The sequence below is a fragment of the Dioscorea cayenensis genome, unplaced genomic scaffold (genome assembly GCF_009730915.1).
Source record: "Dioscorea cayenensis subsp. rotundata cultivar TDr96_F1 unplaced genomic scaffold, TDr96_F1_v2_PseudoChromosome.rev07_lg8_w22 25.fasta BLBR01001774.1, whole genome shotgun sequence".
NCBI lineage: Eukaryota > Viridiplantae > Streptophyta > Magnoliopsida > Dioscoreales > Dioscoreaceae > Dioscorea > Dioscorea cayenensis.
Window position 1 is genome coordinate 495 of NW_024088165.1, and position 22,053 is coordinate 22,547.

Consider the following 22,053-nt stretch of genomic DNA (forward strand, 5'->3'; position numbering starts at 1 on the left):
TTATGTATATATGATGTGTAGATAACAATATATGTATATCTAAATAAATATGGGTGTTTTAGCATGCATCAAATATATAATAATAATAATAATAATAATAATAATAATAATAATAATAATAATAATAATAAATCAACCAATTTTCCGCTATTCTAAAAAATATATAGAGAGGCATAAAAAAACAAAAATCAAAATCTTTATTAAGAATCTATATATATTATATACCTACTATTACTATTAATCTACTCTTAATAAACTTCAAAGGACAATTTTAAAACGATTTAAAATTTTTAGATTAAAAATAATTAAATGTTTTTTATTATATTTAAGAATTTACTTACAATAAATGTTGTATTATCAATACAAAATTTAATCTAATTTATTTATTTTTTTGCATTCAATGTTGCATCCAACCTTTGAAAGCCAATTTCATCAATTGAGCTTTTCTATTTAACGAGAAAAAGTAACAATTTACTTTTATACTAGTAACACTTAATTTAATTCAAGTTCAATTTTTGTCCGTTGTTTCTTTTACACATTTTTCTCATGGCTATTTTTATGTATCATGTTATAATTTAGCTAATGGGTAACATAATCATATAATCCATATTTTTAACTTGACTTAATTATTTTAATAAGCATTTAATTATCAAAGCTGAATATACATTTTTTATCACAAAAATTCAAATTTTTAAAACATAAACTTTTAATTGATCCCATGTAATTGCAACATAATTAAGGCAACCTTCATGGCAGGGCGCACACCATTTGCATTGTCATGCTCGAAGCACTACAATATGGGTGTGAAGTTTATTTGCAAACCGTAATCCAATTTTGAGATGTTAAATGATAGGATTCTCAATTTGTTCTTAAATTTTTTATTTTGAATATAATTTATAATGAAATTGATATATTAGAGGAAGCCAATTATTTATATGTAGGAACAAACAAGCTTAACAAATTCAACAATTATTTCATTGAAAAGTTTTAATAAACTATAATTCAAATAAATAGGATAAATGGTAATTATTACTTTTGTCAAGAAATAAGTAGGTAGATATCGGTTTTTTAAAATGTTTTTTATAAACCCTCAATTGTAATAATTTTAAATATGTGAACTTTTTATATGTATTCTATCACTGAAACTGGTTCGGATTAAAATCAATTACAATGTAACTTTGGTGGTTGTGATTACAATTAATTTTTAGTTACAATGTAACTTTGGACGAATTCAATTACTGTTATTTGATCATTTTAATAATTATAATTATTTTATTAATCACTTTTGCTATTAATTTAATATTAAATTAATTATTATAACTATTAATATATTTTATTACTAAATAGACATTGTTAGGTATTGCTCCCTTGTAATTAATAATAACCAGTACCTCCTTCATAAATATATATAAAAAATCATATTTTCAACTAGAACATATTTATTTTTGGTGACTTAGAATATCTTCCAATACATATAATTTAAAATTAAATTTAACTCAAATTCTGATTAATTACAAATTAAAAGCTACACCCATGTCTCTCTTAAGTCTGGTAACTCACACCATCTTCATTCGTATGGAGCTTAAGCACTAGCATTGCGTGACGGCAAATTTTAATTTCACAAATTAGAGATCCCATTACTGACATTTCTTTTAGTATGAAGAAAATAATTTTTTTAGATTTTTTATTTAATAAAAATATAATATTAGAAAACGAATGACACTTCCGACTAATATGGTGGAGGAAACCAATTTGACAAGTAAACAAATATATTATTTAAAATGATGAGATCATTCTTTAAAAAAATTAAATAGAAGTTTATTTCAAATAATTTAAAATAAATGAAATATATATAGAAATTTTTAGAGTAAAAATCTGAATAATAGGCGACAAAGTCGTATGAATATAAACGATACTAAAGCATCTTAGAACCCTGGGATGTATGATAGTATATACATGATGAGAATAGTATAGGAATCCCGGTGAGCGATTGTATGAATAAGATGGGAAACAAAGATCTTTCGTGAGAGATTTGAACCCATGACCTCCCCCTTACAGTACGAGTAAAATCTTTGCTTTAGGACTATTCTACTCTCTTGATATTTTCATTCAATAAATTGAAAGAAAAATTATTGTCCACTATTTCAACTCTCATATGTCACCGCCAATGTCACCATCACTCTCATTCACCACTATTTCAACTCTCATTCGCCATTGCCATGGCCACGCCCGCCGCTACCACCATCAAAAAGCCAAGCTAACCTCATTAATAATTTAATTTAAGAATAATAAATATTAAAAAATATAGCATAAAAAGATCATTGATTCAATTGGTTATCTCCAATATATCAATTAGAAATTGATTTAAACACTTATATTTTTTAAAAACTAAATAAAAAGTTTTAGAATAACAGAGCTTTAATATTTTTTTTCCTGTAAATAATTTCACAACTTGTTTTGTTGGCTTTGATATAATGTGGTGGTTTATTTATAGGATGTGAACATGCATCCATAATTAATGACAGATTATTTCAAAATATAATTTTTCTATATAATAGTAATATTAAATTATTATTACTAAATTAAAACCACTCTACAATAAAGTAGGTGACACTTCATTTTCTTTTTATTATTATTGAATTGAACCACTTTAAAATTTATTTTTCAAGCAAAAGAGCTTTTTATAGAATATTTACCATTCTTTATAAAAAACAATATTATATATAACCTATTCGAATCGATATAGCTATGAAAAAAATAAAATATAAAATATATTCTAATGGGTATCAAACTTCTTCAAAGAAAAATATACTTCATTGAGAAAAGATTCATGTTGCAATGGATGTCACTTATGTCACCACAGCAACAACTTAGAGGTAATTCTCATATAAAAAGTCAAGGGTTGAACTTTTTTTTAATATATAATTAAAGACTAATATTAAGAAATGATGTGTGAGATGTGCTATCTAAATTATAAAAAAAAAAAAAGTTCATGCCAGTTGTGATGGTCTTCTATTGAGCTTGCTAGTGAGTGAAAAACTGGGATGAAGTGCTCAGCTATAACTTATGCCATTGCTTGTGTTTGTTTATTTCCCTGGAAGAAGAGGGTTCCAATGAATAGTTGTCCACTACTTACATGTTTGAGATGAGGAAGATGGATTATAGGAATTTTAAGATATGTTGACAATATTTTTTAAAAAGCGTTTGGGATGAATATTTCCCTTGTCCTTTCCATCATCTTGTTCTCTCTTCCATTTCTCTCTTTTTCCACAAAAATAATTGAGTGGTGCTGAGCAGCAACCATTCCCCATTTTATATCCTTGGGAAAAAAATAAATCTTCTTGTTCTTAGGCACAATTAAATCTGTTTTAAGTCTCATTTTCCCCTATTTATTTTTTTTAGCATATATTTCTTGATGATATGAGAATAATGATATGTTTGTGCATTAGATTTTCTTAGCTAGTCTTTTCTAAACTAGTCAAATAATGGTTTATTCTATTTTTTTTTTTTAAACTAGTCTAATTTTGATAATTCATTTTGTTGCAATTTTAGACTTTTGCACCAATGACCTTTTAGTTTATTAGCACTAGATCACCTGCGCAAGTGTGTTTATATCTTGCCAAAGAGACATGTTCAAATTTTAACTTACACAAGGTGAAGACATAGATGTGTCGGAGTATTAATTTCATATCTGTGTATGTTCTTTACCACGCAGCTTCTCCACATTTCTTAAAAAAAGAGTTTGACTTATGTGGCTATTTTCTTGCATGGTCATGGTGTTTTGATTTGAATGTATAGATGAGTTCAAGCTTGTGATTTTTTTTTAATGAACTTTTGGGTCAATTGATTTTGATATCCATGGATCTATGTGGTTGTTTTATTCATATGAAAGAAAAACACCATTATCTTTTTAAAGTGTTCTTGGTTTTTTTGATTATTGAACAGGGCAATTAAATTCAATTTGAAGGGAATCTAATTGGAGATTGTATAACTTTAATTGTTGTATTTACTGGGGTGGAAGTGTTTACTTATATTTGCTTTTTCACTTGCAATGAAGAAGAAAAAAAGCTTATGCTTTTTTTCTGGCTTCGATTTGGTTCTCAAATAATTGTTTGTGTGCTATGCCATTTATTATCCTAGTCATGAACTTCATCTTCACAGAGATGTTTCAGTTTCCATTAAAGGATTGACAGTGGTATCCATACAAGAATTTTGATGTCCTTCCAAAAATCTTGAAACTCATTTTAAAAAAATTACCAAGACAAGCTAATGTGAACCTTTTTTTTATAGGAAATAATTCAGCACAAAGTTCCATACTTTTAGGCTACTATGCGAGCTTAAGATCAAGCAAATTGAGACTACATACAAGAGCAAATATTTCTTTGAGCAACAATTATCGACTCTCAAAGGAAATTAAATTTACAAAAGACCTATATCTCACCCATGCAATATTAGTTGATGGTGCAAGAATCAAGAAGAATAGTTTAGTGGTACCTTTTGCTCCTTGTTCTGGCTTCCATGTTCTTTTAGGGGCTATTTGTTTTGGTGTATTTGGAGTTACATGTAACTCCAAATACATTACCAGCCCAAATACCTTCTTTGTTTTAAGGGATTTAGTTTTCCATTTGACTAAAAAAATACATTTGACCGGTCGTTTTGAATGATTTGGTTTTACAACCAAATTGCCAGTAAAACCAAATCCAGGACTTTTGAATTACACGTGAGGATTTAGAAGTCTGATGAAAGGGATTTTTCAGATCTAGGTCTTTTCCTCTCCTCTCTTCTTCTTCACCGTCGTGCTTTCCTTTTCTCGCTGACAACCCGATCTTCTCCTCCGCCAGCTCTTCATGTCTTCGACCTTTCTTCTTCTCCACCATCATGCCTTCCTCGTCTCACTGACAACCCGATCTTCTCCTCCGCCAGCTCTTCACGTCTTCGACCTCTCTTCTTCTCCACCATCGAGACTTTGGTATCTAACGACGCTACCCAAGCTCTGCAGGGAATTCACTTTGAATCCTAAATGCTCACAGTTTTCACCTTCTTTTTTTCCCAAATCTAGGTTTCCAAGCATCACTTCTATCTTCAGACCATGTTCTATGAATGGCTGGGTTGGTGGGGATCCTTTTGAGGTATTGGCTTTCTTTTCCTTAGGTATCATGTGCCCTTTGTTTTCTTTGTTTCAAAATTTTGGTTTTTATGCATATCTCTAGCTTCTCTTTCTTCACCCCACTCCATTTGTGATTTGTTATATACATATATATATATATATATATGTATGTATGTATGTATGTATGATCATTAGTATCATCATGTTGTGTTTGATTAATTGTTTGATGTTTAATGAATGAGATTGAGAGGGCAATTATGTGTGGGGATTTGAATGACAAAGTGGAAATTGGTTGGAAGCATTGTCCTGGTTCTTATTCAGACCTTTTTTGGATGTTGGCTTCCATATATTTCAATTCAATATTTCCTTGTTTTCATTATTTAAGAAATTAGTTTGTTTACAAAATGAGCCAAGAATTAAAAAAAAAAAAAGCATTTATGTTGGCTTTCTCTCTTTCTCTGTTATTAGAGTCAAAGATGATTCTCTTTCTTCACCCCCACTCCATTTGTGATTTGTTATATATATATATATATATATATTTATGTATGTATGTATATATATATATATATATGATCATTAGTATCATCATGTTGTGTTTGATTATTTGTTTGACGATGGTTCAAGGTTGAACGTGACATCAAGGTTTAAGCTCATCTAATAACTGGTAGACGGAGGAGAGATATCAACGAGAGGTAAAGATGTTGCCTTTTGATGAGAAAGTGGTATCTTTTCTTAATTTTTTTATGAGAAAGTGGTATTTTTTTTTCTTTGGATGCTATAGAATAAATGACAATTTGGTTTTCTTTTTTAATAATTCAGGCTTTGAAGTTGGAAATCTTAGAGATTGCCAATAGGGGAAGCTGCTTTTTCACAAGCCACTTCAGTGGTATGTTTTTTAACTTCCTATTGATCATGTCTTGTTAACAATTCTTTGGCAACCTTGTTTAATTATTATTTAGTTTTGTGTTGTTTCCCAATGAAGAATGATGCATATTTAATTATTTTTTGTGATATTTTTTTTATGGATAAATCTGTCTAGAGATTATTTTATGGATAAAGAAAGGGATAAGGATGAAGTGGATCAGGCTATTATGGACAAATTTAGTACCAAAGATTTGAAATTACACCAGTGCCATGATGCCATCCTAAATTTCTTCTTTATATGTATATGTTATTAAATACATATTGCCATTTAATTATTAACAGACGGAATATTTTTTTTATAGTTTTATATTTATATCTTGAAATATTTAATAAATTTCAATATGAGTTCATTTATTGTTACATAATTTTTGCTCCCCTAAAAAAATATAATATAAAACATTGCAACAAGTAAGAAAAACTATAAAGTGATTCAATAATTTAACTCAACTATGCGCGTGCACACGTATATATAATTTTTATTGTTTTGAAAAAAATATATATAATGAGAACCTTTTTGGAAAGTAAGTATATATAGAATTAAACAAAAATAAGAGGAATCCATCAAATGCCCTCTCCTTTATTGGTTACATATGATTTCCTATTGAGCTTTTTCTTAATTTCATCTTGTATTATCTTTGTTATTGGAATTTATCTTGTAGATGGATGGGCAAAACATAGCGGATAACTTTTATGAGACACGCATTACAGTCCTTGCTGCTGCTTTTGCTATCACGTTATTTTTGCGTAGTAAACGACGTAAAAAAATTTGTAGAGAGCCCTCTCATGCTTGATCAAAAAAATTAGAGACAAATATTTATGAAGACTAATAGATGAAAATGACACAACTAGTATCAATATGGTCCATATGAACAAATCAACATTTTTCAATCTTTGCTTGATAATGAGACGAAAGGGCCTTATGAGAGACACATTTCATATCACTATTGAAGTGCAAGTGCTAATGTTCCACTACACCATAGGACATAACCAGCGTAATCGTGTTATCGAAAACAATTTCCTCATATTTAGTGAGACCATTAGCAGGTACTTTAATTGTTATAACTAGTTACTATAGCATACTGTAGTCAGAGCACTGTCCTCGTAGTGGTCATGTAGTCAGTAGCCTCATGATATGTCCGACCCGTACTACAAACATCCAAAAATTTTTCTATAACCTTCCTTCCTTCTTCTTCTTCTTTCTTTCTTCTTCTCATTTCCTTCTCTTTCGGCCGAGCTTCTCAATTTAGAAAAAGATTCTCCGGCCAGCTTTTCCGGCCAATTAAAGCATCCACTCTCTTCCTCTCATCCTCTTGAGCTCGGTAGGAGCTTCTATCTAGGGTTTTCTTTCGTATTCCTCTCGTATTTCATCATTTTTGAAAATCTTCAAAACCTAGAAATACCTCTTGGTTTGGGTTGATGTTAGGCTCAAATCGAAGCCAAGATCTTTGTTATTCATGTGTGTGAATGTTTGTAAAGAAATTTCTTGGTTAGGTGTTGTAAATTGAGAGAAATCCACTGTTTAAGGCCGGTTCCACTGTAGCAATTTCTTGGTTACTCTAGTAATCATGAGTTTACTGTGGCACCAGTAAGCTTTCATTGTTTCTTCGATTTCTTTGGATTAGAGTGAAGCTCTAACCCTTAGGACTTCATTGGTGACCTTTAGACCTAGCTTTGAGCCAACCCTAGGTTCGATTTAGAGTTGTTTCGTAGAAGGAACCTAGGGTTTATTTGTTTGGATTTTTGTACTAATCTTTGATGTTGTTTGTTGTGATTAGCAAGGAGGTGAGGCGTTAGTTCGAAGCAAAGAGTTAGTCTAGGATTAGCTTGCGTGGAAGAGGAATTGTCAATCTTGTGAGTGAGATTAATATGCATGATTCTATTAGAAGATTACCCATATTTATATGTTTATATAATCTATCTTGCTTAATGAGCTTTTGTGGGTTATTATGATTGCTTTTAAGAAGTTTTAACCCTGAAAGGAGTTTAATGCTCGGTGCTTCTTTTATGCAATTTGTGTTCAAAGGAAAGAATTTCCGTGTTGTTTCTTGTGTTTGATTATGTAAATTGATTTGTGTTAAAAACTTGATTTTTGCTTGTGCTTTTATCATTTCTTTATGGAAATGGCTGAGGTATTGTTATTGTTGGTTATTGTGTTGGCTATTCTACTCTGTATGGAGTTGTGCTTATTATTGAGTTTGTATGGTGATACCCTACTGCAGTAGGCGGGTTCCACGGCCAGTCTTTTGAGGTGGCGTGGTAGACCGATTGATTACTATGAGGGCCGCTCGGTTGGGAGTGTAGAGTCTTGATCGGATATTCATCGGTAGTCGTTGTCACCATGCGGTGAACCGATGGGTCAACGTCAAGGGCATGAGTACTTTGATGGCTCTAAAACCTAGCTCCGGCCACGGTGAAGGTTTAAGGAGGTTTCTAGACTACTTTATGCTGGGTGAGTGTTAGGTGTTGCTTTATTCTGGGTTGAAAACTATTTTGATTTACATGGTGAAAGCTTTGCTTCATAATTAGCTTTTCCACAAATTGGAACTCTATATTTAGTATTTTTTTATACTTTTGATATTCTAAAAACCTTAATTGAAGTAGAATGCCTTCTTATTCTATCTTTCTTGCTATTTTTGTATTAAGGTTTTCTATTATATGTATTCATGTGCTAAACGAGTTATTTTATTTGTAACGTATCATATGTGAAGATTTTTGTTATTATTGTGGTATATATTTCTATTAGAGTTGTGCTAACCGCCCCTCACTGTGTAACGTTAGTTGCTCACCCCCCTTTCCTATTCCCAGCCTTTTGCAGGTAGTAGGTGCGGCGAGTGTGGCAGTGTGCTGAGCATTTGCTATTGTTCTCTCTGTTGCATTTTCTTTCAATTCATGTATGTTTATTTTGTTCATGCATATGTTGTTGAGACTTGGGATCCACTAATATGTAGAAAACCTTATTGTTGGCTTGTACTATACAACTCTTAAACCCTTGATGTATTAGTTGTGTGTTCTTGTTGTTGTTGTTGCTTCCCTGTACTAGACCACTCTAATTTTGTTTATTATTTTAGTTTTTTTTGTTGCTACTTCTGCTGTGTATCAGTGTAAATATTATTATTTTCAGGTTGTTGGTTAGCCTTGCGGCGCCCCGAGAGTTGAGTGGCGGAATGTCCCTCCTCGGAATCGTCTCGGCGGTTATCACATTCCGTGGGCCAGCGGGTTGGGGCGTGACATTAATCATTTTCTGTATGCAATTAGACAATTGCGTGATGAATATGTGCTGCCACCTAGTACCCAAACTCCAGCTTATATAACATCAAGGTCCACAATCTACCCGTACTTGAAGGTATTAAAATGTCGTTCTACTCAAACAAATTAATTATTGCAAAACCAATTCTTAGTTACAATGTGTTAATGATAGGACTGCATTGGAGCTTTAGATGGTACCCATATCCATGCTTCCGTTCCTGCATCTGAAGTTGTAGCATTTTGTGAGAGAAAACCATACCCCACACAAAACGTGCTTGCTATAGTTGATTTCAACTTACGTTTTACGTATGTTCTTACTGGATGGGAAGGTTCAGCACACGATGCTTTAGTTTTACGTGATGTACTTGAAAGACCAAATGGGCTATCAGTCCCTGAAGGTATTTATTTGTGTAGTTAATAAATATATAGGTTAGCATACAATAACAACTTAAACATGATAGTTGTGTTAACTGCTAAGTTTGTATTTTTTTAGGGAAATATTACTTGATTGATGCTGGGTATGCAACAAGGCCGAGTTTTATTTCTCCCTATAGAGGTGTTAGATACCATCTTAAAGAATTTGGCTCACGGATACCAACAAACCATAAAGAACTGTTTAACCTTCTTCATTCATCGGCTCGTACCACCATTGAACGAGCTTTTGGGTCCCTCAAGGGATGCTTCAAAATATTCACATCAAGACCATTCTTTCTATTCAAAACTCAAGCCGAACTTGTATTAGCTGCATGTGTTTTGCATAATTATATTATAAGTGGAGGAGAAGATATTTTAATACCTTCTGAGGAAGAATGGACACCACAACGGGCACCATCAGAAAGCAACATAAGAGAACAAAGGAAAGAGACCCACGAATGGGTGCCACGTAGAGAACGGATTGCACGTGATATGTGGGCTAACAAGTAGATAATGGATAATTGTTTTGTTTTTTGTTTTTGTTTTATTTTTATTTGAACAATTGTGCTTCCTTGTATATCATGAACAATGATGATACTTTTTGCTTGTTTATTTCATGTTATGCTCTTGCACTTCTTTATTAGTTTTTGTGCTTCCATAAACAATAATTGTGCTTCCTTGTAGATCATGAACATAGGGATCTCAGAAGATAGCCAAATGTCATCAATAAGAACCCCCACTAAAAGAGTTGGCAGTCATAAAAGATGGACCACTATAGAAAGCTGGTTTTTTATAAGATTCATGGTGTCTCAAGTGGAACAAGGCCTTAAAGTCAACAAGGGATTCAAACCTCAACCATGCTGTAGTTATTACAATGAGGAACGAGTTTGGAGTTACAGTTATTGAAGCAAATGTAACTATCCACCTAAGAACAATTCTCAAGCGATGGGCAAAAATTAAAAAATTGAAAGAGCTAAGTGGAATGGGATGGGATAATAGACAGAAGATGATTATTATGGGTGAATTAGAATTCAGGAACTATGTACAGGTATAATTTATTTCTTATTTATTCCTATTTTATGTCGTCCAATTATGTATTTGAATGAAATAGTTTTTATCTAAATGATCACCTAACATGTTTTATATGCTAGGCTCATCCACCGGACGGACCTTATTTAAACAAACCAATTGAGGACCATGACTTACTTGAGCTTATTTGTGGTAATGATCAAGCAACTGGAAGCCATGCTGTTCAATTTGGAGATGATATTGGCACCCATATGAATGATAATGTCGACTCCCGCCGTCCATCTCAAACTGATGGTCTTGATGACATGTTCTTTGAAGATAGTGATTATCATTACAACACGATACCGCCCATCCACAACCAATCAAAGAGTGCAGAACCTAGGGGAGCATCCTCCACTCAATCAAGAAAAGAAAAAGGAAAACGCAAAATACCCTTAGAAGTTGAAGTAATACAAGAGATGAATAACACCTTTAAGGAGGCATTATGTGGAAAGAAGTCTACTCGAGATTTAGAATTTGCAAAGGAATTGATTGGCGAATGCATGAAGCTTAAATCATATGGCTACTCTGGCCGTGAAGTCAATAAGGCATATGATTGGTTAACGGCTGACGATAGTAAAGCTATGGGTTTTTAGCAAAAGATGAAGAGTTAAGGAAATATTGGGCGGAGGACTTCTTTCAATCATTTCACAATCAAGGAGACTTTTTTCAAAGTCCCACTTAGGTTGGTTGTTATTTATTTAATTTTTTTGGAGAATATTATGATGATTGTTATGTATGTAGTACATTATAGTAACTTTTTTAAGAGGATGATGCAGAATATGGGGCATCCCAAAGAGTTTACCAATGTGATCACGAAGAATGCAATAGGTAGCTAATAATATTAATATCAATATTTGTATATTGTTATTGTTAATTAGCTCATGATAATAAAAAAATTGTACTTTTTTGTCATATATGCAGGATTTTGAGTATTGAAGGCTTATTGCATTGAATTGTAAACTAAGTGCTTGGAGTTTGATGGGATTGACTGTGAAATGGTTGCCCCTTTGCTTTTGAATGTGTGTGTGTGTGTGTGTGTGTTGTTTGTATACTCAGTCTAAACACTTGTTCATTTGAATGTTTTAAAGCTTGAAACTATGAAGTTGGTAATGCTTAAATGATTGAATGATGATATGATTAATTATGATGTTTTGCTTGTTGCCAATATCAGTGTACAACTTGAGATCTTTCTTACATGAATCTTGTTTAAAGTATATGAACTTTTCCCTCATTTAATACACGGTGAGGCTTTTATTTGGGAAGGCTTTTTCTTTTCTTGTTCATTGCTTTTTCCCTAACATAATTTTATGCCATTTATGACACATAAAGATCCTGTAATTAGTTATTTAATTATGTGTTGTAATTATCATAACTAAATGATTAATTATTGTGTTTTAATTATTAGAACCTAAATTCTAACCTCGATGCCGGGGTTAAGAAACCCGTTATTAAAAACTTAAAATTCTAATCCTAATCATCGGGGTTAGAACACCATTATTAATAATAAAAACTAAAAATTCTAACCCCCAATGTCGAAGTTAGAACCCATGTTATTAAAAATAAACTAATGATCACTAAAGTGGGGCATTTTTAATATAATTATTAAAAAAATAAACTAAAAATTGTAATAAAACATAATTATATATATATTAGAATTAAGTAATTATATCCACAATTATTTTTGTTAATTTTTAATAACATTTAATTGTGTATTTATAATTAATTAAACTTTAATGATAACCTAAAGTGGGGCAACCTCACCAAAGGTTTTTATATTCTAAAAATACATCCAACAAAACACATATTTTCAAAATCCAGATTTACAAATCCTTCCATACAAACACAAAAATTTGAATTCCGAGCATTTTTCAAATACTAGATTAACCAAACACCAAATTTGATTCTCCGAGCATTTTTTTAAATCCAAAGATTTACAAATACATCTGTAATAGAAAATCCACTCTGCATTTTTCAACTACATCTAACCCGAACACCACCTTAGATTTTTAAAAAGAGTTTCTCAAGCTTCTTTTCCCAAATCTTCACTCAATCTAAGTCGTAACCCTTACTCCTTTTACCTCTCGTATCTCTTTAAGCACAACCATAAACATTAAAAAGGGTCGAATTTTGGAATTGAGGTAAGGCCTAGGAGGCTAAGCGCTCTACTTCCTAATTTTGTTCAAAACTGCAAGTCCCTAGGCACTATGACCCTAGCACTTAGATGGTAGTCTCTATCAAGCTTGTCTTCGTGAGTTGTAGAGCTTGAGCGCCTGGGCACTAAAATATCTGTTAATCTTCATAATTACACCACCTATGCCCTGTAACATGGTGCCTAAGAGCTAATTTTTCTTCATAGCCACCTTTTCATCACCCTTTATACAAAATTGGATGTCTAACAATGCATATAAATGTTTATGTGTGTGTCTATTAATCCTTAACTTTTCACTAATGTTTTCGATGCTATAAACTAAATACTTACACCGTGCTAAGACCAGAAATTTAATTCATTTTGGCTTAAATAAAAGTCAATATTCTCATATTCATCACCTTTTAATTTTCCGGCATTTTTAGTCCAACCACGACCAATGGCAAAACCAGAACTCATCGGTAAAGGGGGTTGAAGTCAACTACTATAATTATGAGGGATGTTTTGAATAATTTTTCAAACTTTATTAAAACTTAAAAAAATTTAATAATTTTTAAATAAGAAAAAATTTTCAATGCCACATTATTAATTTAATTTTTTCTTGATTATTATCATAAAGTTTAGATCATTATTTTTGTTATATAATTTTTAAAAATTTCCACAATAAACATTGTTTTTAATTACTAAAATTATTAAAAATCTTACAATTGCTAAACTCTAGGATTTGAGGCATGGTGGGCTCTTATCATCCAACTCCCACAAACCACTCAAGCACATACCCATTACATATGAGTTAAACACAAACAAAATATTATTAAACATTAATATTCATATATATTATTAGACATGGTTCTTTCAAAGTTTTCTCGGCACGTCGCGGCCCCCATGTGGGTCCGCCCCTGACTTACACAGAACTCACAATCAGCAAAGATTTAAGATCATCCCTTTGATACAATTACACTATTGGTATCAAACTACCTAGTGAGCAGAAAACTAGCCTAGACCAGTCTACTGAGCAACAACACAAGATGATGATGCCTTGAATAGGAGGAGAAAAAAAACCATCAACCCAAATCCCAAAAAAATTCTGCTATATTTAAAATTAGATATAACCCAACGCAACCTTAGTGTCTCGACAAGTCCCAAGACTGCAAAGCATAATACTGTAAGGCATTTTTTTAAAGCATTTTTAATAGTTAGACTATCTAAATGTTTGATACATGTGCTAACTCATCAACTCATTTAACTTTTATCCATCTGACTATTTCTATAATAGTTGTACTATAGTATGAGACCCATAGTAATTTTATACATCATCTCAATTATTTATAATAAATATTTTATTATAAATATATTTTTTAACTAAAAGATTTCATTATTTAATAACAATAATTAGTTAATATATTAAAATTTTCATATTTTTTAAAACACATTATTAGAATATTCCAAAAGAAAAAATGTGGGTCATATAGCTAACAAAATGGGTCTCTTTTTTGAATGTATGGTGGCCACTGAACACTCAATGATCATCAAACACTTTTATGTAATGCTTAACCATTCAGCAAGGACAAAAGTCTGTCAAAGATACCTAAAATCCTCTAAAATAGAAACTTTGTTTTGGCATTCACACACACACATCTCCTATGACAAGAACTTTGTCTTATTACCTTATTGCCACTAACAATTAAAACATGTTTACTTTGTCATGAACTTTTGTTATTTAATTAAACTTCTATCCAGAGTTGCTTTATCATCTTTCTCCCTACTAGTATCTACAACTCAATAGTGTAGAGAAGTGTGATTAGTGACAGAGTGGAAGGCTCCTGATGCAAAGATTACTTTTCTTTTGTTGCGGTTTTAACTATCTCAATGTATGCATACTTTTGCCATGCATAGCCATGCATATACAAAAATAAAGTTTTCTTTTATAAAAAAACTAGAAATTCAAAATTTTTTAAAAATTTATAACAAATTAAAAGGGTCTATAAAAACCTAAAAAAAGTCTATCTCAATTTAATTTCTAGAATGAAAATGATGGTTATATTTGTTAAATTTAGTTTCTCTAGTGTATAAATAACTAGCTTCCTCTAATATATCAATTTTTCAACCTAAATTATCTTTTAAAATAAGGAGAAATACTAGCATATATCAATTTTTCAATTATTTAATTATTCTTAAATAAAAAAAGAAATAAAAATGTTCAGTAACTTTTTATTTAAGATCTCAAATTGGATTATGTTCTTGGAAATAAACAATTTCCCATAAATATAAGTTGGGATTAATAAACATGTCAAATTTAATATCACCAATATATATATATATATATATGGGGATTCATCCCTTGGGGATGTACCTAAAATTCAATTCTGGGGAAGTCCTCTGAGGGCCATCTAATGGTTGCTGCATACTTTAGAAAAAAGAGGCTATTACTTTTTGGTGAAAAGCTATTTGGATGGCAAACCCCCTCTTGTCCTTTTTCCCTTATCTTCTCTCCGAACATACCCCTCTTGTCCTCCTCCCTCTCCTTCTTCCTCTCCATCCTCCAACACCCACCCTTCCGAGCAAGCCCATTCTCCGCTCGTCCTCCGCCATCTCCGTAACCTCGACTCCTCCATCCATGGTGCCCAGGTCGAAGCCTTGCACCTTTTTCACTTTCGCCCGCCATTGATGTTGCTACGGATCCCAATCTCGCCGATTAGCTCCAACGCCTTGTTCTTGGCCTTGAGAAATTCGTCTGGAGCAATGCGTTCAAAGCCAAGCCCACTTTGATCTCCCTTCTTGGCAAGATTACGGCGCTCCGATCTCTTGTTTAGCGGTGAAGACCAAAGCGGGACTTCGTGAATCAAAGCGGTGAATGAATTTTTTGTAATTTTATTCCCTAGTTAATGTTGTTGAAGATAGCAATGTTTCTCATCGGTTGGCACAATCAAATGAACACATTGCATTCTGTTTTTCTTAATTTATTTTTGAAGTTTCTCATTGGTTGTAACTTAAAGAATTCTGTTATTCTAATGTATATCATCCCAATTGTTTCTTTTTGTAATCCAAGCTTGTTGACAATGTGATTAATTGTGTGGTTGCATTAGTTCTCAGTCATAATAATATCAACTATATATGTATTTATTTTTGTATAAAGATATTGCTACAAACAACTTCATATTATTAAATGAAATGGATGTGGTTCATATCATTGAGTGCCAACTTGGTACCGATTCCAAGTTCATATCATTTTGACTAACTAATGGAAAAAACAAAAAAATAATGAATTATGTGTTGTGGGTTTGGTTGTAAACTAATGTAATTGACTAATCTCAAAATATAGTTTCTGATAATTTCATGGAAACCATTAAGGGAGTACCTAACTCTCATCATGAGTTTCAGATATCACTTGTTTATAATTATAATAAAATTCACATTAGCAATATAAATTTAGGACTTGACTTAGTCAACAAATTATTAGCAATAATGGCAATTAGATTAGATTATGCATAATGTTATCTCAACACGTAGATTTCTTTAAATATTTTTCTTAAACATGAATGAAGTTATTAATTCATGAGTCTCGAATTTTTTCTAAGCAGTTTAGTGAAATAATTCACTGTCCTAAATAGTTTTTATTTTTGGGTATATGCTTTGATATATTCTAATTGGTTGTAGTTTTCTTTATAGGATAACATGGCAAATATTACCAATAAAATATGCGGAAATGACAATTTCACCTTTGAGGATATTGAAATTGATATAAACGAGATCGGGTTATGCTGGGGTATATGAAGAAGGTGATGGTCAACACAAGATGCCACAAGAAATTGATAGCCAACAAGTTGAAGATATGCATGAATTGATAACACAAGATGATCGACAAATGGTAATGAGTTAACAATCTCAAGATGAATGGGAGGTAAGAATCCCATTCTTCAGTATGGAGTTCGAGGATGAGGATGAAGCATTTTGATACTACTTGGATTATGCAAAGTCCAAAGGTTTTGGGGTAAGAAAGGGTCATGTGTATCATTCATCTAGTTCTCAAGTAATTACTTGTCGACACTTTGTTTGTGATAAAGAAGGAGCTAAATGTATGTCAGACAAAAGTCAAGTACGAAAAACTGTTCAAAAGCATAGAGAGACAAGGACAAATTGCCAATCTCGAATGGTAGTGTCAAAAATGAAGAGTGGACTATGGACCATAAAGACGTTTGATGATGTGCATAATCATTTTTTACTAACAACTCCATCTAAGGTGATGAAGATACGGTCACACTGCCATATTAGTGAGACATGCAGAAATTATGGAAACATTGCATAAGAGTAGAGTGGGACCGAGCCAAATGAGTCGAATATTAAATGAAACACTGTCAAATGTAGGATCTGCACTAATTACAAGGGTTGAATGTTCCAATCATTTTAGGGGAGTTTGAAGCAACAATATTGGGCAAGAATGCCTGGCTATTATTAAGATTTTTAAGGAGAAAAAACTCAATGGCGATTTTTTCTACTTTGATGTGGAGCTTGATGAGTTTAGCCAAAAAAGACACATCTTTTGGTAGATGGAAGATCTAGAATAGCATATTCAGAATTTGGAGATGTTTTCGTTTTTGACACTACTTATAAAACTGTTTACCCTTTGCTCCTTTTGTTGGCATCAACCATCACATGCAATTGATTTTATTTGGTTGTGCTCTAATCGCTGATGAAAAAGAAGAAAGTTTTTTTTTTTTTATGGGTATTTCAAATATGGTTGAGATGTATGCTAGGAAACATCCAAAAACCATAATTACAGATCAAGACTTGGCTATGAGGAAGGCCATTGCAAAAGTGTTTCCAAATTCTGACCATCGACTTTGCTCTTGGAATATAGAAAGAAATTCAATGAAGTATTTAGTAGATTTGAAGAGTAAAGAGGGCTTCATGAGGGACTACAACAATTGGTTGCATCATAGTGAGTCGATTGAAGCATTTGAAAATAGATGGGGTGAACTTCAAGCAACATAAAACATTGATGATAAACATTGGTAGAGTAAGATGTATAACATTTGACACAAATGGGTGTCTCTATATCGGCAAGATATATCCGTAGCTGGAATGACTTCTACAAAACGTAGTGAAAGTATCAAATCATTTTTTGATGGCTTTCTTAATGCACAAAATCCATTGGATGAGTTTGTTATGCATTATGACAAGACTTTGTTTGCTCAACGAAATGATGAAGAAAATGAAGACTTCAAGACATTGGACTCTATAGCTTATTATTACACAAGTCATCCAATTGAGAAGCATGCAAGAGAAGTGTATACAAGAACTGTGTTTAATATCTTTCAAGTATAATTGTGAGAAAGTGATAGTATGCTTGCCGAACGGGTTCGAGATGAGTCTAAAAATGCAAAATATATAATCTATAATCGAACTGTTGTGCGTAGCAAATATTGTAGTGAAGATGGGGAGCCTTCCGCTAAATGCTCTTATAAGAAGTTTGTGAGAGAAGTTGTGTTCTGTCGCCATATAATGAAAATATTTTAAAAAAAAAAGAGGTTACAAAGATTCCTAAAAGATATATTCTACACCGTTGGACTATGGATGCAAGATATAGGTCAAGCGTTATGATGGGTGAGACATGCAACAATGCCTTCACACCCTTGATGAAGTAGAATGCACAAAATATGTGTTTTCGTACCGCACAATCTATATCATCCTAAGAGATGTATGAGAAAATTATGCCTAAGCTTAAAGACATTTTTGAAATTCATGGTGAAATGTCTAGTGCGCCAGAACATAGATCGTGCATTGGGCAAAATGAGGAAAATCAAGAGATTATTGGTTCCTCTTCTTGCCTTACCTTCTCAAGTGAAGATAATGTTTATGGGTTAAACATCAGTATTATTGACCCAAAACCTATCAAGAGAAAAGGTCGACCAAGAGTGAATATGAGGATTGAGTCCGGCATCGACCTTCAATTATCAGCTAAGAGAAAAAGGACTTGTAGTAGATGTGGGGAAAAGGGTCATTACATGACTACTTGCATGTTTAGTAAGACATTTTTTATTTCTTTTAAAAGTTATATCAATTTATTTTATAATTATTTTTTATTATTTACTAAATGAACTTTTCATTTGTGAATGTAGATCCACCCTCAGTAACAAGGAGCACCCACTCTTTGATTTCCATTTTTGAGTTATAAACAAGCTATCATCTAGGACAAGTGATTTATGTAATCAATATTGTATTGTGTACCTTAATATGTTGGATGAATCTTTAATGGTTCAATTGTGACGATGATCATGTTTTATGGTATTTTAATTTTGAATGAAGCTTTTGGGAACTTCATAATCGACTGGTGAGTATGTTAGTGGATTTTCTTCTTGTGATTACTGAGTGTTTTAACTTCGTAAAGGGAAATCCAATGTAACTTGTTAGGCATGGTTCATTTGGTGATGAAGTGCAAGTTTATGATGAGGTTGACATGATAAAAGGATTTAAGATAGCCTTGAAGACTTGATCACAATGGTTGTAGGACAATATGAGACTATAAACATCAGATTTGATTAAAAAAAAATTTAACAATTGGTACCATTTGTTTGTGGTAAATGTGTGAAGGCAATTTACTGATTTTAAAATTTGCATTCTGCAGTGTACATTGAATTGGAATTATGCATGTTAATTATTGATCAAAAATCAATTAGTAACAGTTTGGTGGTAAAATTATGGAATTGGTTTCCTGATTAAAATTTACATGATGCAGTGGACAATGAATTGGAAACATGTGTGCTAATTTCTTATCATTTCACTTGTTACTGATTTATGAAAAGAAGTTTAAGCAATTCTTTATGCTCAGATGTTTAGAACGAGCTTCTTTATGCTCACATTTTCTCAAAGCATGCAGAGGAGTGATTTGCTTCCTTTTTTTTTTGTTACAAGATGTTGTCGATATTGGGTTTTTTTGTCAAATTTTACATCAAAGGGAAAGTCCAAATGGACCTTTGTAATGAAATGTAACATTTGACTTCCCTATTTCATAAATCAAATTTAATAATTCAGATACAATCCCCACACAAATCTTCAAAGCACCTAAAGACATTCTATTTTTTTATTCAACAATCAATTTTGGAGTTCCCTTGAGAAACACTTCAGACAAGGACATGCTGGAGAACAACAACAACAATAGCCTAAGAATCCATTAGGAGTAAGATTTACAGCCTAAGCTTGGATATATAAGCAGGAAGAGAAGCAATATATATCTCTCTCTCATTTGAAGTTCAGAAATCTAAAGAAAAAAAGATAGTAGTAGACAAATCAAAGCAGAGATACTGTAAGCAAAACCAAAAGCCCCATATCTCGACAAACAAAACTATGTACAAAAAAAAGGGGAAAACGATTAAGCTTTCTTTGTTTGTTTTTTCAATGTTCTCTATGAATAGTATGACTTTGCATAAGATCATTCTCAGTTTCAAGCTCTTTTTAACTAATCATATCAAGAAAAGATTATAAAATAAAAAGCTAGAGAAGAAGAAGAAGAAGAAGAAGAAGAAGAAGAAAGAGGAGGATGCTAGGTAGGAGAAAGAAAGAGGAGAAGAAACAGGAGTCAGGGATGATGGCAGGGGCAGGTGGCTCAAAAAGCACTCCTTTGCATAGAGGAGGAGAGGAGGGAGAGAACCGGATCTTTTCTAAATTATACATCAGCCGTTAGATGGCCATCTAACAGTTGATGTGGGGGACATCCCTAGAAATGAATTCTAGAGACATCCCAGGAGATGAATTCCCTATATATATAGAGGCATGAAAATGAGATAGTGAGTGGTGCCATGGATGTTGCTTTTGGTAGGGTTGCAAATTACTTGGGGTTAATTAGATTTTTATGTTTTTAAATTTATTTTTTAGATAAAAAAATATATATTATCAGCTTTGATTATTAACTACTAATTGCAACGCTTAAGTTAAACTAGAAATATGAATTATATCATAATTTTAACCAATGATATACATGCAGGCATAATTAATATCCTTAAACATTTATACAATTCTCAAGTATATTTATTATTTAAAAAACCATAATTATTGTTGATTTATATATATAATAACTACTATTATGAATGCAATAATTTACAACAATATGCTTAAAAACAAAAACTGTATTCACATAAGAATTGATTCAAATTATATGATGTGATAATTCATATTTATTATAATGAGGCGTACAAGCATCACTACAACCATAGTTGATTGGTGATATTTTTTTATGAACAAAAAGCACCGCATTTTGCATCATTAGTTCTCTTTAGATAATATTCATCTAGACATTCATCATCAGTATCTCCAATGAAGAAAGGAAACGAAAAATAAAAAATTCAATTTCAAATTTTAGTAGATGGGTAAGAAGAAATTAGGTCATTTTGTTTCTCAACAAGAAGATTAAGTCTTCATCAGCTCTAATGTGTGATCACAAAGCCTACTCATCTATGTTTTCTCCTCACCATCAATGAGCCTAGCTCATATACAAAAATAATATATATAAAAATAAAAAATAAAAAAATAAAGGGCAACAAGTTAATGATCAATCATCTGTCACACCTTAAAACCTAATAATTTAAATGTACACCGAAGAGTTAAAGATCTGAACTTATTTTATGGCAATCCACTTGGTCCTATATGCCTTTAGTCTATTTATGTCAACTTCTTGGTTGGTCTTCACATCTTGTATAATCCTAAATATCTTCCATGATGGTAGTGGCGAAACTAGGACCAAACCAAGTGGGTGTTAACTTTAATTTAAAAAAATTATAAATATTAATAAAATTTATATTAAGACTAGCATGATCGCATCATTCAACAAAATAAAAACTTCTTCTAAAGTTGTTTTTTGAGAATTTGAAAATATTATACAGAAAAATCATTAGAATAAATTTCCAAAAATAACTTGTTATGATAGAATCTAAAAAATAAGTCTACATGATATGCAAGATCATATTAAATATAAATATATCAATATATTATGTATATATATGTAATATATATACATAATATATTAATATATTAATATATATATATATATATATATAATTATAAATACAAATATATTATATATTATCTACTATAATATGCCCCCTTCTTCTGTCCTTGCATGATGGGCAGATCCTTCCGTCTCTTCATGATG

At 31.8% G+C, this 22,053-nt stretch overlaps 1 protein-coding gene across 1 annotated transcript; it reads left to right on the plus strand.

Annotated features, from left to right (window-relative positions):
• The first annotated feature begins 8,151 nt into the window (after positions 1 to 8,151).
• Positions 8,152 to 10,201, plus strand: LOC120256978 (putative nuclease HARBI1). Its single transcript, XM_039264625.1, has 3 exons — positions 8,152 to 8,160; positions 9,450 to 9,675; positions 9,771 to 10,201. Exons 1-3 carry the CDS (start codon positions 8,152 to 8,154, stop codon positions 10,199 to 10,201), a joined length of 666 nt encoding a protein of 221 aa, XP_039120559.1.
• Positions 10,202 to 22,053: the final 11,852 nt, after the last annotated feature.